The sequence below is a fragment of the Schistocerca americana genome, chromosome 2 (assembly GCF_021461395.2).
Source record: "Schistocerca americana isolate TAMUIC-IGC-003095 chromosome 2, iqSchAmer2.1, whole genome shotgun sequence".
Classification (NCBI taxonomy): domain Eukaryota; kingdom Metazoa; phylum Arthropoda; class Insecta; order Orthoptera; family Acrididae; genus Schistocerca; species Schistocerca americana.
In genome coordinates, this window is record NC_060120.1 from 661035017 (window position 1) to 661054925 (window position 19909).

General features: G+C 39.1%; 1 protein-coding gene across 1 annotated transcript in view; it reads right to left on the reverse strand.

Moving 5' to 3' along the window:
• LOC124594309 (nipped-B-like protein A) overlaps positions 1 to 19909 on the reverse strand; it is a 480509-nt gene that overhangs the window by 381179 nt on the left and 79421 nt on the right. The window contains exons 4-6 of the mRNA XM_047132672.1: positions 12240 to 12538; positions 11645 to 11839; positions 6509 to 6727 (exon numbers count right to left, since the gene is read on the reverse strand). Coding sequence (XP_046988628.1) covers positions 6509 to 6727; positions 11645 to 11839; positions 12240 to 12538 — 713 coding nt within the window. The remainder of the gene's footprint in view (positions 1 to 6508; positions 6728 to 11644; positions 11840 to 12239; positions 12539 to 19909) is intronic.

The window sequence follows — 19909 nt, forward strand, 5'->3', positions numbered from 1 at the left end:
GCCAGAGAAAAAGACAGAACATATACCCCCATTCATAGTGTTGTAAGAGCTAGAAAAGGCTTTTGACATCATCTGATCCGATTTAATCAGGGAGACATCACAATACCCAGATATGCTATCTGGATTATTTTAAGACATTTTGGTTGCCTTACACATTGTTATGACTGATCAGAGCACATTACAATAATATCATTGGTCATTGTATATCTCCTCCTTCAACAATATGGGTTTCATTCAAAATTACTTAAGTGCAAATAAACCACAGAAAATAATAGATCTTGACATTTCTTGAACCACACAGATACAAGGACTTCTAGAGTGGATGCCTCTTGACAGTGAAACTATTCTGGAGATTTACTGAATAGTAAATGTTAGTGCTGGAGCACACAGTAATATTGTCAGGCTGGCAAGCTTTCTAGTACAAACCACTCTCCTGGAGAACGTAAACACTGTTGGTGCACTCATAATAGGCACAAGGTGCATTCGAATGGAGACCACACCAATTTAGGAATATAAACATGTTCATGTGCAACCCAAACATCAATGGCAAGGAGTAAAGTCCAGTTCAGTGCCCAGAAAACAGGCAAGTGTAACAAGCTTGGCTGCAGACAGTCCACTGGATAGCACATGGTACATATCAGCAAGTTGAGGCAAGTGAGGGCAAGATAGTTCACTGTAGTTCTTAATCTGCCACTATTGTTTAACCATGTGACCTGGTGCTGCTGGAGGGATCATTCCATGTCATGCCTAGTAACCACACCAAAGTACAATGGTATTGTAAGCCTCCAGCTGTAATTATGTAGTCCCAGTGAGAGGGAGAAGATATAAACATTTATTACAATGATGCTCTTCTTATCCACTGTTCCTGAAGAACATGATAGGAAACATTTGTATATGATTTTGAGAGAGAGAGAGAGAGAGAGAGAGAGAGAGAGAGAGAGAGAGAGAGAGATAAAGGTGGTTGCTTTAGCTATCATTTTGTTGCATCTACATGAGAAATAAAACTTAAACGGCAATTTCAAAAATCCTTCTTTCACACACAACACAAATGTATGCGTGTGAATGCACATTACCGACCAGGCAATTCTTCACTACTCACAGGGTGTATGTGGACACTTTTACATGACAGTTCTAAGGCAGGAGGGTGTTCTGGTAAATGGTTCTGTGAGATCTGGTAAAAATTCAGCCTGACTTACGACATTTATTATACCAACATCAGCAAACAATAGTGCTGTAGCCATTACCAAATGCTTTATGTTCTCCTTTTTGTTTTGTGTTGTGCATTTGGGTTTTCTTTTCTCATTTTGAAATGAGTGCAGAGACTAATCTTGGTCCGTCATTGGGTTCGAATATGATTCCCACACCACCAGATGGGATCAGCAATCCATGTGAGCATTATATCAGTTCTGCCTCCTCAGGAGCACAAAACACAGGCTTAGGCTGGCAGCCCTGTAAGAAGGTGGGGCTTGTCTCCCAGCAATGCAGCAATGCTGTTCATCCCTCGACTGGCCTAAGTCCTTGTTTATGTCCACAGCTGACTGCCAGAATTCAGTGTCCAAGATTAATACAACATGAGCGCCATTACAATTTGAAATAATAGAGCATGTACAAATTGCAACTTATAATCAGAAATTTTGGGAACAAAATTTAATAAAACTATCAACATTTAAAACCAAAAGCGTTGTTCTCACCAGAAGTAGTAACTCCATGAAATTGGAAATTGTTGTTTGTTGTTGTGGTCTTCAGTCCTGAGACTGGTTTGATGCAGCTCTCCATGCTACTCTATCCTGTGCAAGCTCCTTCATCTCCCAGTACCTACTGCAGCCTACATCCTTCTGAATCTGCTTAGTGTATCCATCTCTTGGTCTCCCTCTACGCTTTTTACCCTCCACGCTGCCCTCCAATGCTAAATTGGTGATCCCTTGATGCCTCAGAACATGTACTATCAACCGATCCCTTCTTCTAGTCAAGTTGTGCCACAAACTTCTCTTCTCCCCAATCCTATTCAATACCTCCTCATTAGTTACACGATCTACCCACCTAATCTTCAACATTCTTCTGTAGCACCACATTTCAAAAGCTTCTATTCTCTTCTTGTCCAAACTATTTATCGTCCATGTTTCACTTCCATACATGGCTACACTCCATACAAATACTTTCAGAAACGACTTCCTGACACTTAAATCTATATTCGATGTTAACAAATTTCTCTTCTTCAGAAACGCTTTCCTTGCCATTGCTAGTCTACATTTTATATCCTCTCTACTTCGACCATCATCAGTTATTTTGCTCCCCAAATAGCAAAACTCCTTTACTACTTTAAGTGTCTCATTTCCTAATCTAATTCCCTCAGCATCACCTGACTTAATTCGACTACATTCCATTATCCTCGTTTTGCTTTTGTTGACGTTCATCTTATATCCTCCTTTCAAGACACTGTCCATTCCGTTCAACTGCTCTTCCAAGTCCTTTGCCGTCTCTGACAGAATTACAATGTCATCGGCGAACCTCAAAGTTTTTATTTCTTCTCCCTGGATTTTAATACCTACTCCAAATTTTTCTTTTGTTTCCTTTACTGCTTGCTCAATATACAGATTGAATACCATCGGGGAGAGGTTACAACCCTGTCTCACTCCCTTCCCAACCACTGCTTCCCTTTCATGCCCCTCGACTCTTATAACTGCCATCTGGTTTCTGTACAAATTGTAAATAGCCTTTCGCTCCCTGTATTTTACCCCTGCCACCTTTAAAATTTGAAAGAGAGTATTCCAGTCAACATTGTCAAAAGCTTTCTTTAAGTCTACAAATGCTGGAAACGTAGGTTTGCCTTTTCTTAATCTTTCTTCTAAGATAAGTCGTAGGGTCAGTATTGCCTCATGTGTTCCAACATTTCTACGGAATCCAAAATGATCTTCTCCAAGGTCGGCTTCTACAAGTTTTTCCATTCGTCTGTAAAGAATTCGCGTTAGTATTTTGCAGCTGTGACTTATTAAACTGATAGTTCGGTAATTTTCACATTTGTCAACACCTGCTTTCTTTGGGATTAGAATTATTATATTCTTCTTGAAGTCTGAGCGTATTTTGCCTGTCTCATACATCTTGCTCACCAGATGGTAGAGTTTTGTCAGGCCTGGCTCTCCCAAGGTCGTCAATAGTTCTAATGGAATGTTATCTACTCCCCGGGCCTTGTTTCGACTCAGGTTTTTCAGTGCTCTGTCAAACTCTTCATGCAGTATCATATCTCCCATTTCATCTCCATCTACATCCGCTTCCATTTCCATAATATTGTCCTCAAGTACATCACCCTTGTATAGACCCTCTATATACTCCTTCCACCTTTTTGCTTTCCCTTCTTTGCTTAGAACTGGGTTGCCATCTGAGCTCTTGATATTCATACAAGTGGTTCTCTTATCTCCAAAGGTCTCTTTAATTTTCCTGTAGGCAGCATCTATCTTACCCCTAGTGAGACAAGCCTCTACATCCTTACATTTATCCTCTAGCCATCCCTGCTTAATCATTTTGCACTTCCTGTAAATCTCATTTTTGAGACATTTGTATTCCTTTTTGCCTGCTTCATTTACTGCATTTTTATATTTTCTCCTTTCATCAATTAAATTCAATATATCTTCTGTCACCCAAGGATTTCTACTAGCCCTTGTCTTTTTACCTACTTGAGATCCTCTGCTACTGTCACTACTTCATCCCTCAAAGCTACCCATTCTTCTTCTACTGTATTTCTTTCCCCCATTCCTGTCAATTGTTCCCTTATGCTCTCCCTGAAACTCTGTGCAACCTCTGGTTTAGTCAGTTTGCCCAGGTCCCATATCCTTAAATTCCCACCTTGTTGCAGTTTCTTCAGTTTTAGTCTACAGTTCATAACCAATAGATTGTGGTCAGAGTCCACATCTGCCCCTGGAAATGTCTTACAATTTAAAACCTGGTTCCTAAATCTCTGTCTTACCATTATATAATCTATCTGATACCTTTTAGTATCTCCAGGATTCTTCCATGTATACAACCTTCTTTTATGATTCTTGAACCAAGTGTTAGCTATGATTAAGTTATGCTCTGTGCAAAATTCTACCAGACGGCTTCCTCTTTCATTTCTTACCCCCAATCCATATTCACCTACTATGTTTCCTTCTCTCCCTTTTCCTACGCTCGAATTCCAGTCACCCATGACTATTAAATTTTCATCTCCCTTCACTACCTGAATAATTTCTTTTATGCAATTGGTAAGACAGCTTCAAAATGATTAGTAGGAAAGGTACTGGAAATCCATTTGTCATTTCTCCTTCTTGGCAAATAAATATATTGAGCTGAAATTTTACAAATGACTTTTCACAAAATAACATCCCTAAAGCACTCAGTCATTCTTCTTTCACAGTGTTTCATAGAGGTGTTGTAATGTTCTTGAGCACTGAAAAGCACCTCTCAGCTTCTGATCTCGAGAGAGGCATCGTGATTAGCAGTTTCAAAACTTTAACAGTCTCTTTGTAAGTTTCACAAAGCTCATCTAGAATCTGAAAGAAACGAAACTACTCTGGAGGCTACTCTCAACTCAAAACTAGTTCTCCCTTCAACTTTCTTTTCTTCAGAAACAAATGTTTGTTCTTGATCTCAATGTACTTGTCTGGAAAATTTGTTATGTATTTGTCAAATTAGTTTACATCAAATCACTGCAGTGAGGTGTCCAGTTGTGGCGGTCCCACCTACTTTTATTTATTCGTCAACTGATGATTGTCCTCGGTGTTGATGTACTGCGTTGCTACACTAGCTGAAAACTGGGTTGTGGATTCCAACACACACTACTGTAAATCATGTAGCCGACAGGTAAACAGTTGCGTTTCACAGTACTTTAATTTTCATTTTGCACAACCCTCAATATTACACAGTTATATGGCCAGTGCACTATTATGTACCCTTCGATAAGCCTCATTAATAGTTAGCAGGCAAAACTCCACATACCGCTACAATAGTTTCTAGTTGAACATTTACGAGCAGTAAAACCTAAACACAAAATTCACAGTTCATGAAGAATAATCAGGTATGTATGGGGCAGACACTGTCACTGTTTTTAAACACAGCCTAATTGTTTAACACTTATTCCACAGTTAATCTGAAGCATTGTTGTTGTTCTAACCAGCACAGGTTACTCGTCTAAAACTTGGCCGTGGACTGACTGTCTCGTGATCAAAAATCGGGCCCTTATACATCATCACAATAATAGGCGTTGAAACTACATGTTGTTCAAAGTTAAATTCATAGAAATTGTAATTAAAACTTAACTCATTAAATTAACTGCATACATCAAAAAATTGTGTCTTTTTAACAACAGTTTCTTCTACTATGAGGTTTAGGCTGAATTATTTGTTTAAATCTTGAAATTAACAAATATAGTTACGCAAACAATAAAATAATAAAATAAAAAATAAAGAGACTAAACTGGTATGAAGTTCAATGTTTAAGAAGTGCTCAATTTTTTCCCTCGACATACAGGCACAAGGGATGTCAGAAACTACTGTAAATAAAATGGAAAGACTTCTAACTTTGGTGGTTTTCAATGGTCATTCCACTGGCAGGCCTGTGTGAATCTAAACTTACAAGGAAATTGAATAGCTTAGACACTACTAATCTAGTAACAAATTATACTTTCAGAACCAAGGACATATTAAATGTGTGAAATTAAGATCTGCTAGAACTGTGCTGTCTGGAAAGAACGTTTATGTCTTTTTTGAGGGAGTACTACTGAAAAAAGAAAATAAAAAGACATGTCACACTGTAACCACCTGATAACATTTTTCAATAAATTGGAGGATGACGTGTGAGAAGAGCATAATCTGGGATTCACATGATCACAATATTCAGAATCCTTGGTGACTATACTTTGGAAGATAATTCTGTTGCATCTACATCACTATACTTTCTCTATTCTGAGACCTGTGTCCTGTTACAAATAGATGTAATTAATATAGGGTGGCAGCGTTGGGGGATAGTTCTACTTACATTTTGTAAATGGGCTCAGTGTCTACTCAATTACATTGAAAGGAAATTTTTCAGTAAGTAGCTTTGCAGGAAATTATACTTGAAAAGGGAATTAATACAGGTTTTTCTACATGGAATTTAATATTGTCACAGCCATCTTCCTTGTACCTCATGGTCAGTGACATGAGCCACACCCTTTGCCATGGTTGGGGCATAAAAGCCACCATACCAACATTATATCCTTCTATTGTTAGGACTAAACCTCCTTGCATTCAAGAAAAAATATGGATAGTTTAATGTTATAGTTGTATTATCTACTTATGGAGAATAGAAAAGGAATCAAGTAAATACAATATGTTTCTTCACAATTACCAAGCATATTACTGCATTAGTCATCATGTAACTATTGTGGCAAATGTCATAAAAACCATTATTGTTTTTGAAATTGCCTGCAAGCAAGTCTGACTTCCATCAAAGTAATAACTATATATGTAACTAGATTTTCATGCCTGAGGATACTTACAAACAAATTGCAGAGAATGCAGAAGAAAGAATGAACAGCTGGCCACTCTGGCTTGTCCCCTGCAATCAGTAAATCTTGAACAAAAGCTTCGAAGGCCTTGCGATAAGTGTTATCTTCCTTCTTACTTGATGCACATTTTTTTAAAAATTCAAGAAGAAAAACTCCCACTGCTTTTACTGCTGCCTTGTGCTTCTTCACTAGAACAGACTGTATATCAGACTGAGAAAAAGGGAAAAAAAGCATGAATCAGTTTTTCTTACCAGTTTTGACTTGTGGCAGTGAAACAAATTTTTAATATGAAAGACATTCAAAATCTAAAGTTACTCTGTGGGTAATGAAACAATCCATGCTGGGAATTACTAGGTGAGACATAAAAGCAAACAAGCAGGAGATATACTTATGATACTGATTGAAATTACGTGGGAGCGGGGAGGGGGCAAGATGGTGCAATGGCAAGGCATTAGATTCACATTTGGGACACTAGCAATTCAAACACCTGTCAGACCATCCAAATGTAGGTTTTCAGTGGCTTCCCTAAATCAAATAAGGCATATGGTAGGATGGCTCCTTTGGAAGGGCCACTGTTGATTTCTTATCCCGTCCTTCCCACAAATGTGGTTACACTCCATCTCTAATGACCTCATAATTGATAGGATGTTAAACTCCAATCTTTCTTAGTCCCTTTCTTCCTTCAGTTGTTAGGTAATTTTCATTGGTGTCAATGGCATGAGGTCACATATCATTCATATGTAACATTCATGAGTAACAAAAGAACAAATGCCTGAGAGAAACCTTATAACTAAATCTTATAGTGCCTTCTACATGTCCCATTTAGAGACAAGAATATGTGCTCATGTCCTACAATTCTGAAACATTTCAATATACGTATTCTCTGATGATCTTGGTCATATATATATATAATGGAAGGAAACATTCCACGTGGGAAAAATTATATATAAAAACAAAGATGAGGTGACTTACCGAACAAAAGCGCTGGCAGGTCGATAGACACACAAACAAACACAAACATACACACAAAATTCAAGCTTTCGCAACAAACTGTTGCCTCATCAGGAAAGAGGGAAGGAGAGGGGAAGACGAAAGGAAGTGGGTTTTAAAGGAGAGGGTAAGGAGTCATTCCAATCCTGGGAGCGGAAAGACTTACCTTAGGGGGAAAAGGGACAGGTATACACTCGCACACACGCACATATCCATCCACACACTCCTTTAAAACCCACTTCCTTTCGTCTTCCCCTCTCCTTCCCTCTTTCCTGATGAGGCAACAGTTTGTTGCGAAAGCTTGAATTTTGTGTGTATGTTTGTGTTTGTTTGTGTGTCTATCGACCTGCCAGCGCTTTTGTTCGGTAAGTCACCTCATCTTTGTTTTTTTTAATATATATATATATATAAAACACTTCTAGCTAAGAAGTGAACAGTGTATTACACATCTCAAACAAAATGAGTTCCTCTTGAGCTCAAGAATTTTTCACTAGTACAACTAGTAGTATAGAAAGCCTTCATGAAAATATCTCTTCATTTGTACGTAACAATGAAAAAGTTGTTATATATTTAATTCTGTGCCATGATATGCAGTTTTATTGCCATAGAGTAGAGGCAAAACAGGAATAAACATGTCAACAATTCTTAAAATGTAAGACAGTACTGAATACATAATTATTGTCATCTCACTGCTAGGATTAGTATTTACATTGCACAAAAGAACCCATTTTGACAGTGTCAAAATCCAAACACAAGATCAACTTAATATTTATACTATATATTAATTATTCAATTCCTGGCTACTTATTATCAGTGAAGGGTTATGGTAGATGAAAATAATCCTCAAGGATTAAAACTGTTGAATGCTGAAAGGGGCATTATAAAACTCAAAGAACTCACATGTCAAGGTACAACACTACTGAGCATATTTCAGAAAAAGCTTGTACCACCACAGTTCACCATGCGCTAGGCAGGTGAGTGACAATCAATAAGCTGCTTATCAGCACCAAGAGTATGCTACCATAACTGAAATGCACCAGGATCATACTATGAGGACCAACAATGATCAGAGAAAAGTAAAATGGTCTGATTAGTTTATTATTTTCCATGTTATTTCCATGTGAAGACACTGACATCCTGGATAAGAAAGTTGAAACTCTTATTGCTAGTTCAGTTCACACATGATTTGAAAAACACAATTACTTCATAGAGTACCTTACATTATCAGTCAGATTGGCTACTGTAAGCTATTAAACCATTCAATTAAGTATGTGGGAAATCTCTTTAAAATAATGTAGATATTTATGTTCAGAATAGGAAAGAGAGACAGGCACAAGTTTACATTCATTTGACAATTTCAAGCTGTGAGTTTGCAACTGCTACTCACCATAGAGACTTAAAAAGTAGTCATAGCTAATCCACCTTTTTGGTTTACACCTAGAACACGTGGTTCTCTTTGGATTGACCAGAGCAAGTGCTGCATTTCAGAAGTTCTTTGAGCAGTACTTTTATTTTATTCCCATGTGTGTGAATTGCATGGATTACCATGCCCAGCATCCCCATGTGACAGAAGTATATACAAAATATGTATGTCTTATTTAATAAACTGCAGGCTCTGGCACTTTAATGTAACATATACAAATGCTAAGTTTTTCAACTTGGTATAGAATATCTAGGGTATATACTCAGTGAAAATGGTGTTGCCTCAACTCAGTGACATCTTTGGACAACTGATAAATTACCTACGCGAATAAATTTAAGAACTGCAGTCTTTTCTTGGAAACATTAATTGTTACGTGCACTTTACTACTGAAGCAGTTGGCATTATGTAGCTTTCAAAGAAGCTGCAGAGTGAATCAGCAAAAAGTTTTTGATCACTTTGTACACCATGCTGGGAAGGCCAACTGAAGGTTGACATTAACAGCTGCAAGCTGACCAAGAAAACCGTCACTGGAACAAGATAGTACTTCTCAGATGGTATTCAATTATAAAGAGATATCAGGTGGTTATAATTAAATTGACAGCAGTGTCGCGCCACCTTGCATGAAAATAATGGTGTGGACACAGTTGTGTTCTTGCAAAGCTGGGTTTACGTGTTGCATGAGGAGGTCCTTATAACATGCAGATGTCACTGTGCACCAAACAGTCTCATGAGGTATCATCTCCTTGAAAAAGAAAGTACCGAGAATGAAGGAGTCTTGTCAAACCCCCAACACACAGTCACATAAGCTGAGTTCAGTGGATGTTCCTGCGCAGCATGTGGTGGAGCAGAGCCCCATATGGAGCAGTTCTGTGCATTCATGCCGTCATGCAGAGTAAAACGTACCTCGCCTGTCCCAAGAGTATTTCCCGGCCACATGACATCCATCTTAATTCATGCCAAAAAGCGGAGGGCGATGACACAGCTTGAGTGCTCGCTGCAGAATTTGAGGCAATTGCTGCATGGTTGGCTATAGCTACAGCAATTTCATCAATAACTGACCTGGAAATGGACCACCTCCCTCTCCCTACTGCAGCACCTAATTCACCTGTTTCTTCAAATTTTTTAATCATATTCCTTAGACCATTTATTGACATGGAGCCTCCTTGCAGCTGTTTCTGTCAGTGATATTCCTATAGTGCAGTGCTGCTATTACTACTGTTCTGATAAAACAACTTTATTAGCAGTGTACAGTCTTTATTCTTTATGGCCACTGCGTTTTATACGCAAAAGTCCAACCTTCTCAATCATTTACACCAACAGTCACTTCATACAAGAAATCAATGCGCATCACCAAGCAACAAACAGCATACAGACATCGAAATAGGAAACATTTCACATTATGACTGCTTATAGCACTATATTTTCACCTAGTGGGAGGAAGTGAAACTACTATTTTTTTCAGCAGACTCTGCAAGTGCATCGATTAATGAACATACCTACGATGTTTCAGCATCCTGTGATGTATACAGCGCACAATGCAGCACTCGGAACACTGTCAGTTTAATTATAACCATCAGGTATGTGTGCGACACTAACATAACTAACCATCAGAAGTAATACATTCCTAATGACATTAGACATTAATCCACAAGTAATTTCAAACAGACACAAATATATGCAACAACATGATGTAGGCTTAAAACATAGTAATAATGACAAAGCTTAATACATACAATTTGTATGTGTTTCATATAAGCACTAACACCAGACATTGTATGATTTCATAAGCTTAATCATGAGCAAACAGTGTAAGGTGGGTAAATTGTAAGCACACCACAAAAAACATAATGATAAGATTTAAATTATGGCAGTGCCTTGAGCATGTTAATTTTGGTCTATGTAGATTTAATGTAGCTTGTACAGTTTAAATTTTGTAAAAGTTCAACTTACTGCTGAGAATGTTAAGTGTCCACCTACATGACAAAATTCTTAACAGCAAAAAGACAGTTAAGTACCATAAGGGTTAAAAATACTGTGCATTTTGGGTGACAGTAAGCCCAAGAGCGTCAGCTGGACTTAGCATCTTTGTTGAGGATTGTACAGACACATATTTTATATGAAGTGTAGTGTCTATACTTGGTACTTCCCCAGGAGAAAGTCACAGGATTGATGGAGTGTTGTGAAGGTTACAGTTCACGTATTTAGAGTATGCAGCAGTGTGGGTTATTATGTATAGACTTTGAATTATTTTTTTGATGCTCCCTCTGAAACATTGACACCTTTCTGTCGTGTTTTGAGCTAGAATTTGGATTGTGTGAAGCTACTTTCGACTGTATGTCCATGTGTTCATGCCCCACTTTTGATATCCAAGATGTGGTGTGTTTCCTGTCAGATACAGAGATGATTCAAGCCATGGTGCATTTCTTACTACAGATAGTCCATGCTGCACTTCTCCTAACACAGCTGTCACAAACATTTATCGGCAAAGTCAAGTTTTCCTTTTGCTTTGACACCAGCTGGCATTGGTTAAAGGGTCGGGGAGGGGGGGGGGGGGGGCAGCATCATATGTGTGTGTGTGTGGAGAGTTTTAGAGACTATACAAAACTTAAAATAAGTTTAGTGTTCCAAGATTCATGATGCAGTCCTCATTGCTATAAGTATGAAATTTTGCTACTGTGTTATATTTCTAAATGCAAGAAAAACTGATGACATACCTCAGACATAAGGGTTGTAGACATGTCTACAGAACACTGTACAAGTTGTAACACAACAGCAGTAAGCATCTGAATGCTACCACTACTGTCAATTTTATATGTGCGTAGAATCTGGTTATTGCATGATGATTTCATTGTACTTGCAAGGAGTCCTCCAAGTACAGCATGCCTGAACTTTTCATACGTAGAAAAAATCTGTAGGGATTTGATCAGATTCTTATTATGTAAGAAATACATCACACAAGTAGGAGAAAATAAGAAACACAGAAACCAACTGGAATCTCACATTGGTATTACAATCAATATGAAAGTCCAATTTGATGAGCAAGCTAACATGCTGCTCTGTGGGAATGCTAAGATATAGACATGCTTTATTTTCATTTTTAACAACAAAACAGGATGCTTGATAACACAGAAAACCCATCTGTCTTCTTATTTATTTACATTTTCACTATACTTGTTTTTTTTTCATATAATAGGGAATATGGCAAGGAAGCCATCAAACTATCGACTTAAGAGTAACCAGAAGCACAGATATTCAAAATATTCTCATTATCTAAAATAAATATTTTTAAAAAAGGAGAATAAAACTCACAATTCCTAGGAGACGTAGTGCAGCCAGCTGAATTTCTGCTATGTTGTTGATGAAGAAAGGGCTCACAGATAAGGAACACATGGCAGAAATGTGTTGTGGAGTTGCACGATATAATGCAACTACTTCCATTAATAGGCATATTCCATTCACGATTTGGTGGTATAAAACTTTTATTGCTTTCCCCTCCTGTTCCTCCACCTGCACTGCTGTTATTCGATCACTACCTTCTTTACAAAGTGTGTGCTGCTTTTTCGTACCTGCTTTCTTCCTTCTAAGATTGCTACAGTTGTTTGTAGGACCTGCATCATGACAGTTTTACATTGGAATAACAAAACTATTTTAACTCGTATTACATTTTGCAGGATGTTTTAAAAGAATTCTTGATTTTTATAATCTCTTTTAATTCTTGTACAATTATAAGACATATGTAATAAGACATAGTGTAGGTGATTAAAAAACACTGTTCATCCTACAACTGAGGAGGATCAAATACATGTGAAGAAACAGCTATGATTTTAGTAACTTAAAATTTCATTACAGAACTATTCCAGATTATATACTGAAACTGGTACTTCCAAAATAAATACAGATATACAGATAAGGGCATAAATCAAACAATAAAAAGTACAAATAGTTCATTAAAAAGTCTGAAGAGTTTGTAAACCAGTCCAGCATTACTTCATAATATTCCCTTACCTTTTTCGTTCTCTCAAGGCTCCTACCGTCATAAACTCCACATGCATAATTTATTTTTAGATGTTCTGTAAACTGTTTTTACAAGTGAAAAATAAAACTAAAAATAAATAATACAGAGTAAAATGATCTTAGTTAAAATGAACACACCTAATCAAAACAGCGATTACAACAATTCTGTCAGGAAGAACATGTTCTTAGATACTGAGAGAATATATATATATATATATATATATATATATATATATATATATATATATATATAGAGAGAGAGAGAGAGAGAGAGAGAGAGAGGGAAACATTCCACGTGGGAAAAATATATCTAAAAACAAAGATGATGTGACTTACCAAACGAAAACGCTGGCACGTCGATAGACACACAAACAAACACAAATATACACACAAAATTCTAGCTTTCGCAACCAACGGTTACTTCGTCAGGAAAGAGGGAAGGAGAGGGAAAGACGAAAGGATGTGGGTTTTAAAGGAGAGGGTAAGGAGTCATTCCAATCCCGGCAGCGGAAAGACTTACCTTAGGGGGAAAAGAGGACGGGTATACACTCGCACACACGCACATATCCATCCGCACATACATAGACACAAGCAGACATTATATATATATATATATATAGAGGGAAACATTCCACGTGGGAAAAATATATCTAAAAACAAAGATGATGTGAAACATTGCGTGTTTGTTTTTTGTGTGTTTGTTTGTGTGTCTATCGACCTGCCAGCACTTTCGTTTGGTAAGTCACATCATCTTTGTTTTTATATATATATATATATATATATATATATATCTGCTTGTGTCTGTGTATGTGCGGATGGATATGTGTGTGTGTGCGCGAGTGTATACCTGTCCTTTTTTCCCCCTAAGGTAAGTCTTTCCGCTCCCGGGATTGGAATTGGAATGACTCCTTACCCTCTCCCTTAAAACCCACGTCCTTTCTTCTTTCCCTCTCCTTCCCTCTTTCCTGACGAAGCAACCATTGGTTGCGAAAGCTAGAATTTTGTTTGTATGTATGTGTTTGTTCGTGTTTCTATCGACCTACCAGTGCTTTCGTATGGTAAGTCACATCATCTTTGTTTTTTCCCGTGTGGAATATTTCCCTCTATTTTATATATATATATATATATATATATATATATATATATATATATATATATATAGAGAGAGAGAGAGAGAGAGAGAGAGAGAGAGAGAGAGAGAGAGAGAGGGAGGAGGGGGGGGGGGGTTTAGAGCACAAAACAAAAGAAAAAAGATAGATAGCACTGTTAAACTGTCAAAGGAAGTCCATTACAGGCTCACCTCCAGTAAAGAAATAAAGAGAATGCCTGCATAGTTTGCAGTCTGCAACAGCACTGCCATATTCAACCAAGCACTAGTAAATAATAAAATATCAGTACAAATAATAGAAACAGAATTAAAAATTGATAAAATGGAAAGCAAAGTAGGTACATACTTATACGGAAATGTCTAATGAACTCTAATACAGTTGAAGTGCTGCCGGATCGGGATTTGAACCTGGCATGGGCCACCCAGATTTCCACCTAGCACCACATACCTGCAGTCCCTGTCCAGTTCCTCCAAGCTCACTGCTTTGAGATTCCCATAAGAGGTCGGAAGTAATTGTGTACCCACACTGAAGACGGTTGATTCATTCCCCATCAAGGTGAATCAATTATATGAATGCGTGGTGCGTTCTTTTGGACATATCCGAAAGAACAGACAACACACATTCATACAATATGTCTGTACTGAGTAGTGCACTGTGTGTGTCAAAGATTCCTGAACCTCGCACAACAGCTGCCAAGAAGCCTTATTTCTTATTTCTGGTGGGACATTGTTCTGACCTACAGCAAAACACCATCTTCCATTACTTTGTATTAGTTTCTATTCCTGTAGTAGATTTACAACCGTGTATCACAACTGTGAGATTATGCCTATAGGATGGCACATTATGATAATGCTCTGGATCATGCAATCATTCTTGGTTGAAGTACCGGCTATTTCGTTAAACAGAATTCAAATATGACCTGATAGTCAGCAGAATAACACCTCCATCCTTGGTCTTTTCAGATGCAGAAGGGTGTTGAGCATCGTAAAGAACTGTTTTTCTGATGAGCACACACTGTGAGAAGGTTGAAACAGATAAATAATGTTGATGCTTTCAGAAGACTCACTCACTCCAAAGCCCTCAAGGTCACATCTGATCAGTGGATCCAAGGACATTTCCTTGGAGGATGTCACAGAGCAGCCAGAATTGTTGCCCTGCTGAGACCTATATACATATGGCAAATATGGTTTTCATTAATACATGTCCCAGATGGCTATGTGGGTCATTAGTGAGTAATGTAAGATATGGTCACAAGCAACTGAATCAGATATATACCTCACAGTACAAGGAGTTCCATTTTTATTAACAATAACTCTGAGGAAACATCATGGCATGGGTTCTATGAAACAAAAAGTGTTGGAGAATAATCCAATTCAATTACTGTTCGACTGCCTCCCAGAACTCATTGAAATTGGGCAGAATGGGGGCCAAGACAAGCACAAGTTATGTAAGAATGTAAATACACACATCACAAGAAGTTTTGCATCGCCTCACTTCTGTGAGTACCGGAACCTGTACAGAAAACTGGAATAGAGATCAACATAAACATCATCCGCCCTTTTTATTGCTCATGAAAGCCACACATTGCATGTTGAACCACCATACAGCAAGACCTTCAGAAGTGGTGGTCCACACTGCTGGACACACGGGTACCTCTAATACCAAGTAGCAAGCACTCTTGCATTGATGCATGCCTGTATTCATCGTGGCATATTATCCACACGTTCGTCAAGGCACTGTTGGTCCAGATTGTCCCACTTCTCAATGTTGATTCAGCATAGATCCCTCAGAGTGGTTGGTGGGTCAAGTTGTCCAAACACAGCCCTTTTCAATCTATCCCAGGCATGTTTGAAAGGATTCATGTACTGGAGAACATGCTGGCCACTCTAGTCGAGCGATGTCATTATCCTGAAGGATGTCGTTCACAAGATGTGCACGATAGGGGCACAAATTGTGGTCCATGAAGATGAATGCCTCGCCAATATGCTGCCGATATGGTTGCACTATCGGTCGGAAGCTGGTATTCACGTACCATACAGCCATTACGGCGCCTTCCATGAGCACCAGCAGCATAAGTCGGCTCCACATAATGCCACCCCAAAACAGTAGGGAACCTCCACTTTGCTGCACTTGCTGGACAGTGTGTCTAAGGCGTTCAGCCTGACTGGGTTGCCTCCAAACATCTCTCAAACGATTGTCTGGTTGAAGGCATACACGACACTCATCAGTGAAGAGAACATTATGCCAATCCTGAGTAGTCCATTCAGCACGTTGTTGGGCCCATCTGTACCACGCTGCATGGTGTCGTGGTTGCAAAGATGGACCTCACCATGGACGTTGGGAGTGAAGTTGCGCATAATGCAGCCTATTGGGCAGAGTTTGAGTCGTAACACGACGTCCTGTGGCTGCACAAAAAGCATTATTCAACACAGTGGCATTGCTGTCAGGGTTCCTCCAAGCCATAGTCCATAGGTAACGCTCATCCACTGCAGTAGTAGCCCTTGGGTGGCCTGAGCGAGGCATGTCATCGACAGTTCACCTCTGTACCTCCTCCATGTCCGAACAACATAGCTTTGGTTCACTCCGAGACACCTGGACACTTCCCTTGTTGAGAGCCCTTCCTGGTGTAAAGTAACACTATGGACATGATTGAACCAAGGTATTGACCATCTAGACGTGGTTGAACTACAGACAACACAAGCTGTGTACTCCCCCCTGGTGGAATGACTGGAAATGAACGGCTGGTAGACCCCCTCCATCTAAGAGGCTCATGCATGGTTATTTACATCTTTGGGCTGGTTGAGTGACATCTCAGAACAGTCAAAGGGACTGTGTCTGTGATACAATTTCCACAGTCAATGTCTATCTTCAAGAGTTCTGGGAACTGGAGTGATGCAACACTTTTGTTGATCCGTGTAATGTAAGAATGAAGGAAACAATTCAGCAATTAACAAATTTTCTGACTCGACATGCAGACAAAAATGAATGAAAACTTCACTAGAGTGCAAGCAGGTGCACACACATACGTGCATGACCCCCCCCCCCCCCCCCCCCCCCCCCACACACACACACACACACACACAGCTGAAGTTTTCATTCTTCTTTCTGTGACTCAATACTTCTACTATATTCAGTGTGTTGTTTCCTTTACTCCTAAATTATTCAACCGATGGTGTAAGGGATGTGTTCAAGAGGCTTGATGTCATGTGACAGAGACCATGCAAGCAACCTCAGGTCTGTGAAATGTTTCTCATACACTTATGACACAGTTCAGAAGCAAATGGGGTGATGCATTACTAGTTCAAAATATAGGTTGCCCGTTTGGTACTGCAGGCAATCAAAGAGAGGCATACAACTGGAAAATATGTTTCTGTATCATTAACAATGAAAGACAATGGCTGACAAACCTGGAGCACCATTTCATTCCATGTAAATATTTGTATTTGTACTTATACCAGCTTATTCCAGTGGCGCAGGTGAAGCTTCAGAGAAATGCATACACACACAAACAGTAGTGATAAGCCTAGAGGAACACAGTCATCACAGCTTAAAGAGAAATTTTGTGTAAGAATACTAGAAGTAGACCACTTCATAGCATCAGCTCAAACCAAAATGACAAGCAAGCAACCAAAGAGAGCCGTAAAGGGGAGGGGATGGTGTGGGTGGGTGGGTGGGGGGAGTATATAGCAAGGCTCCTGTAAGGGGATCATGTAATGCAACAAACTAAGATTCACCATTTGTACCATACAATACATTTGATTACTGGAGATCATGATACACTGTAACTTTGACGTCAAGTTTTAATTTTCAGTGCACATTAATCACTGTATAATGGCATTAGGAACAATAATTACCTTACAGAAGAAATTACTTTAACTGAATTTTCCAAGATGACAGAACTATGTGATCATGACAGAAACAATCGTCACATTACTAGATTTCAGTATCTTTGCAACATAGTATTTTGTACAGATTGATAAACATTTGACATTTGCTTTAGCATTGTTGTAGGGAGTTCAAATACTACTTTATTTTTGGTGAATTTTTTTAATATTATTTGTTAAAGTTCAACCAGGACATCTGACAGTAAATGAGAATGATACACTTCAAATTCAACAGGCTAAGTATTAATATGTCACAAAATTGTTTATGTTCTAATTATGAATGCAACAAGAAACACAGTTATGAGAAACCAGCAACTTTTTATTTTGTCACTGAAATCCAACGTAGACAGTTCAAGACAGTTATATGACATGCACTGCACAAGAGAGGCCAGCTGGAGTCAGCACATAACATTATAAAGATATTTGCCTGTCAGTGGCCACTGGCTTCCTGCTGCAGGTGACTGAGGTGCCGTCCACGGTCAGTGGCCTCTGGTGGAGGTGCCTGGAGCTGTTGAACAATGCACCACTCAAATGCGATGCACACCATAGTAGGTGCCAGAAATGTAGCAATGCCCAGGTTACTACACTCCCCTCTCTTTGTGAGGAAGAGTGCCCAGATGCTGCCTCCTCTGCAACACTATAATAGTTGACATGTCCAGTGTCTGAAGCAGCTGTCCTGAGTGCAAACACATCTCAGTCTGCAATAACTAGTGCCTAGGGGCACAAGTAATGTGAGTACAGACACTCAAGTCTTCCTACCCGCTGTCATATGATCCCAGTACTCCCAAGGTAGGGGTCATGTCGTTGGCAGTTTTCAATGGTGTCTTGTGCTGTTTGTGGTGAAATAACAGTTTAATAAGCTTTTGAAAGCGTTTGTCCACTATGTTTTTTCGAGTTGTCGGTGCATTGAACTCATTTAGTAAATGTTGTGCGGCAGTTTTCAGCTGACCTTTTTGATTGATTCTAGCGAAATATTTCAGTAAAATTTTCATTCACTATTTTAATTTCATTGAGTGTGGCCCACTTGAATTTTTGGTTTTAGCTAAGAAATTGTGTGAAGTTTTGGTAGCATTGGTATTAGATGTGGTTTAGTAGTATTAATAAAAGTTGTTGCTTTCCCAGCAGAGAGAGAATTTTGAGACCACTATTGTTAGGTTTTTTAAATAGTTCTACTGTTGTAACTGAGCTTTGGTAACATAGACATTTAGTTTGTCCAGCAACTGTTATAGTTTTACCATGAGTGAGATGTGTGGGCTGTGTCATAGGTTTGTGAGTAATGGGTTTGATTTGAGGTTTGTTCAAAGTATTTTCACAGGGGGGGGGGGGGGGGGGGATGCAGTGGGGAAGCCAGTAGGCATTCTAGCAAGAGCCTCTCCTGAGAATACAGAATCTGTAGTAGAAATAAGTTGATAGAGGAACAGAAATGTAAAATCTGTGGCCTTCACATGGAGATACAAGGCGTGAAGGAGGAACTAGATAGATTGAGGAGGGTGACGGGTCCTCAAGAATGGGAACTACCAGTTGGTAAGACGGCAGCTAGGAGGAGGAGATATTCAGACATTGTTCTTTGCGTACATGCAATAGATTTGACAAAATGTCAGAGTTGAGTAGAGAGGAGCCTCTTTTAGATGTAGGAGTAGGAAACATGCAGCAGTCCTCAGCAGTTAGGAAGCCTTAAGCCTTAAATTCTAACAGAAATAACAAGGTTCTGCTGCTAGGTAGTTCACATGGTAGAGGTGTGGGCCAGCAGTTACAGGAAGTGTTGGAGAGTGAGTGCCCGGTCACCATAATTGTGAAGCCTAGTGCAGGGTTGGCTCATGTGACTGACAGCATAGGGGAGTTATGTAGGAATTTTACCAAAGAGGATCGGGTAGATACTGTGGGTGAAGCAGGGCATGGTCTTGATAGGGATGGGGAATATGATGTAGGTGGTGACCTGGTAAAGATAGCTACTCTAACTCATGGCACTAAT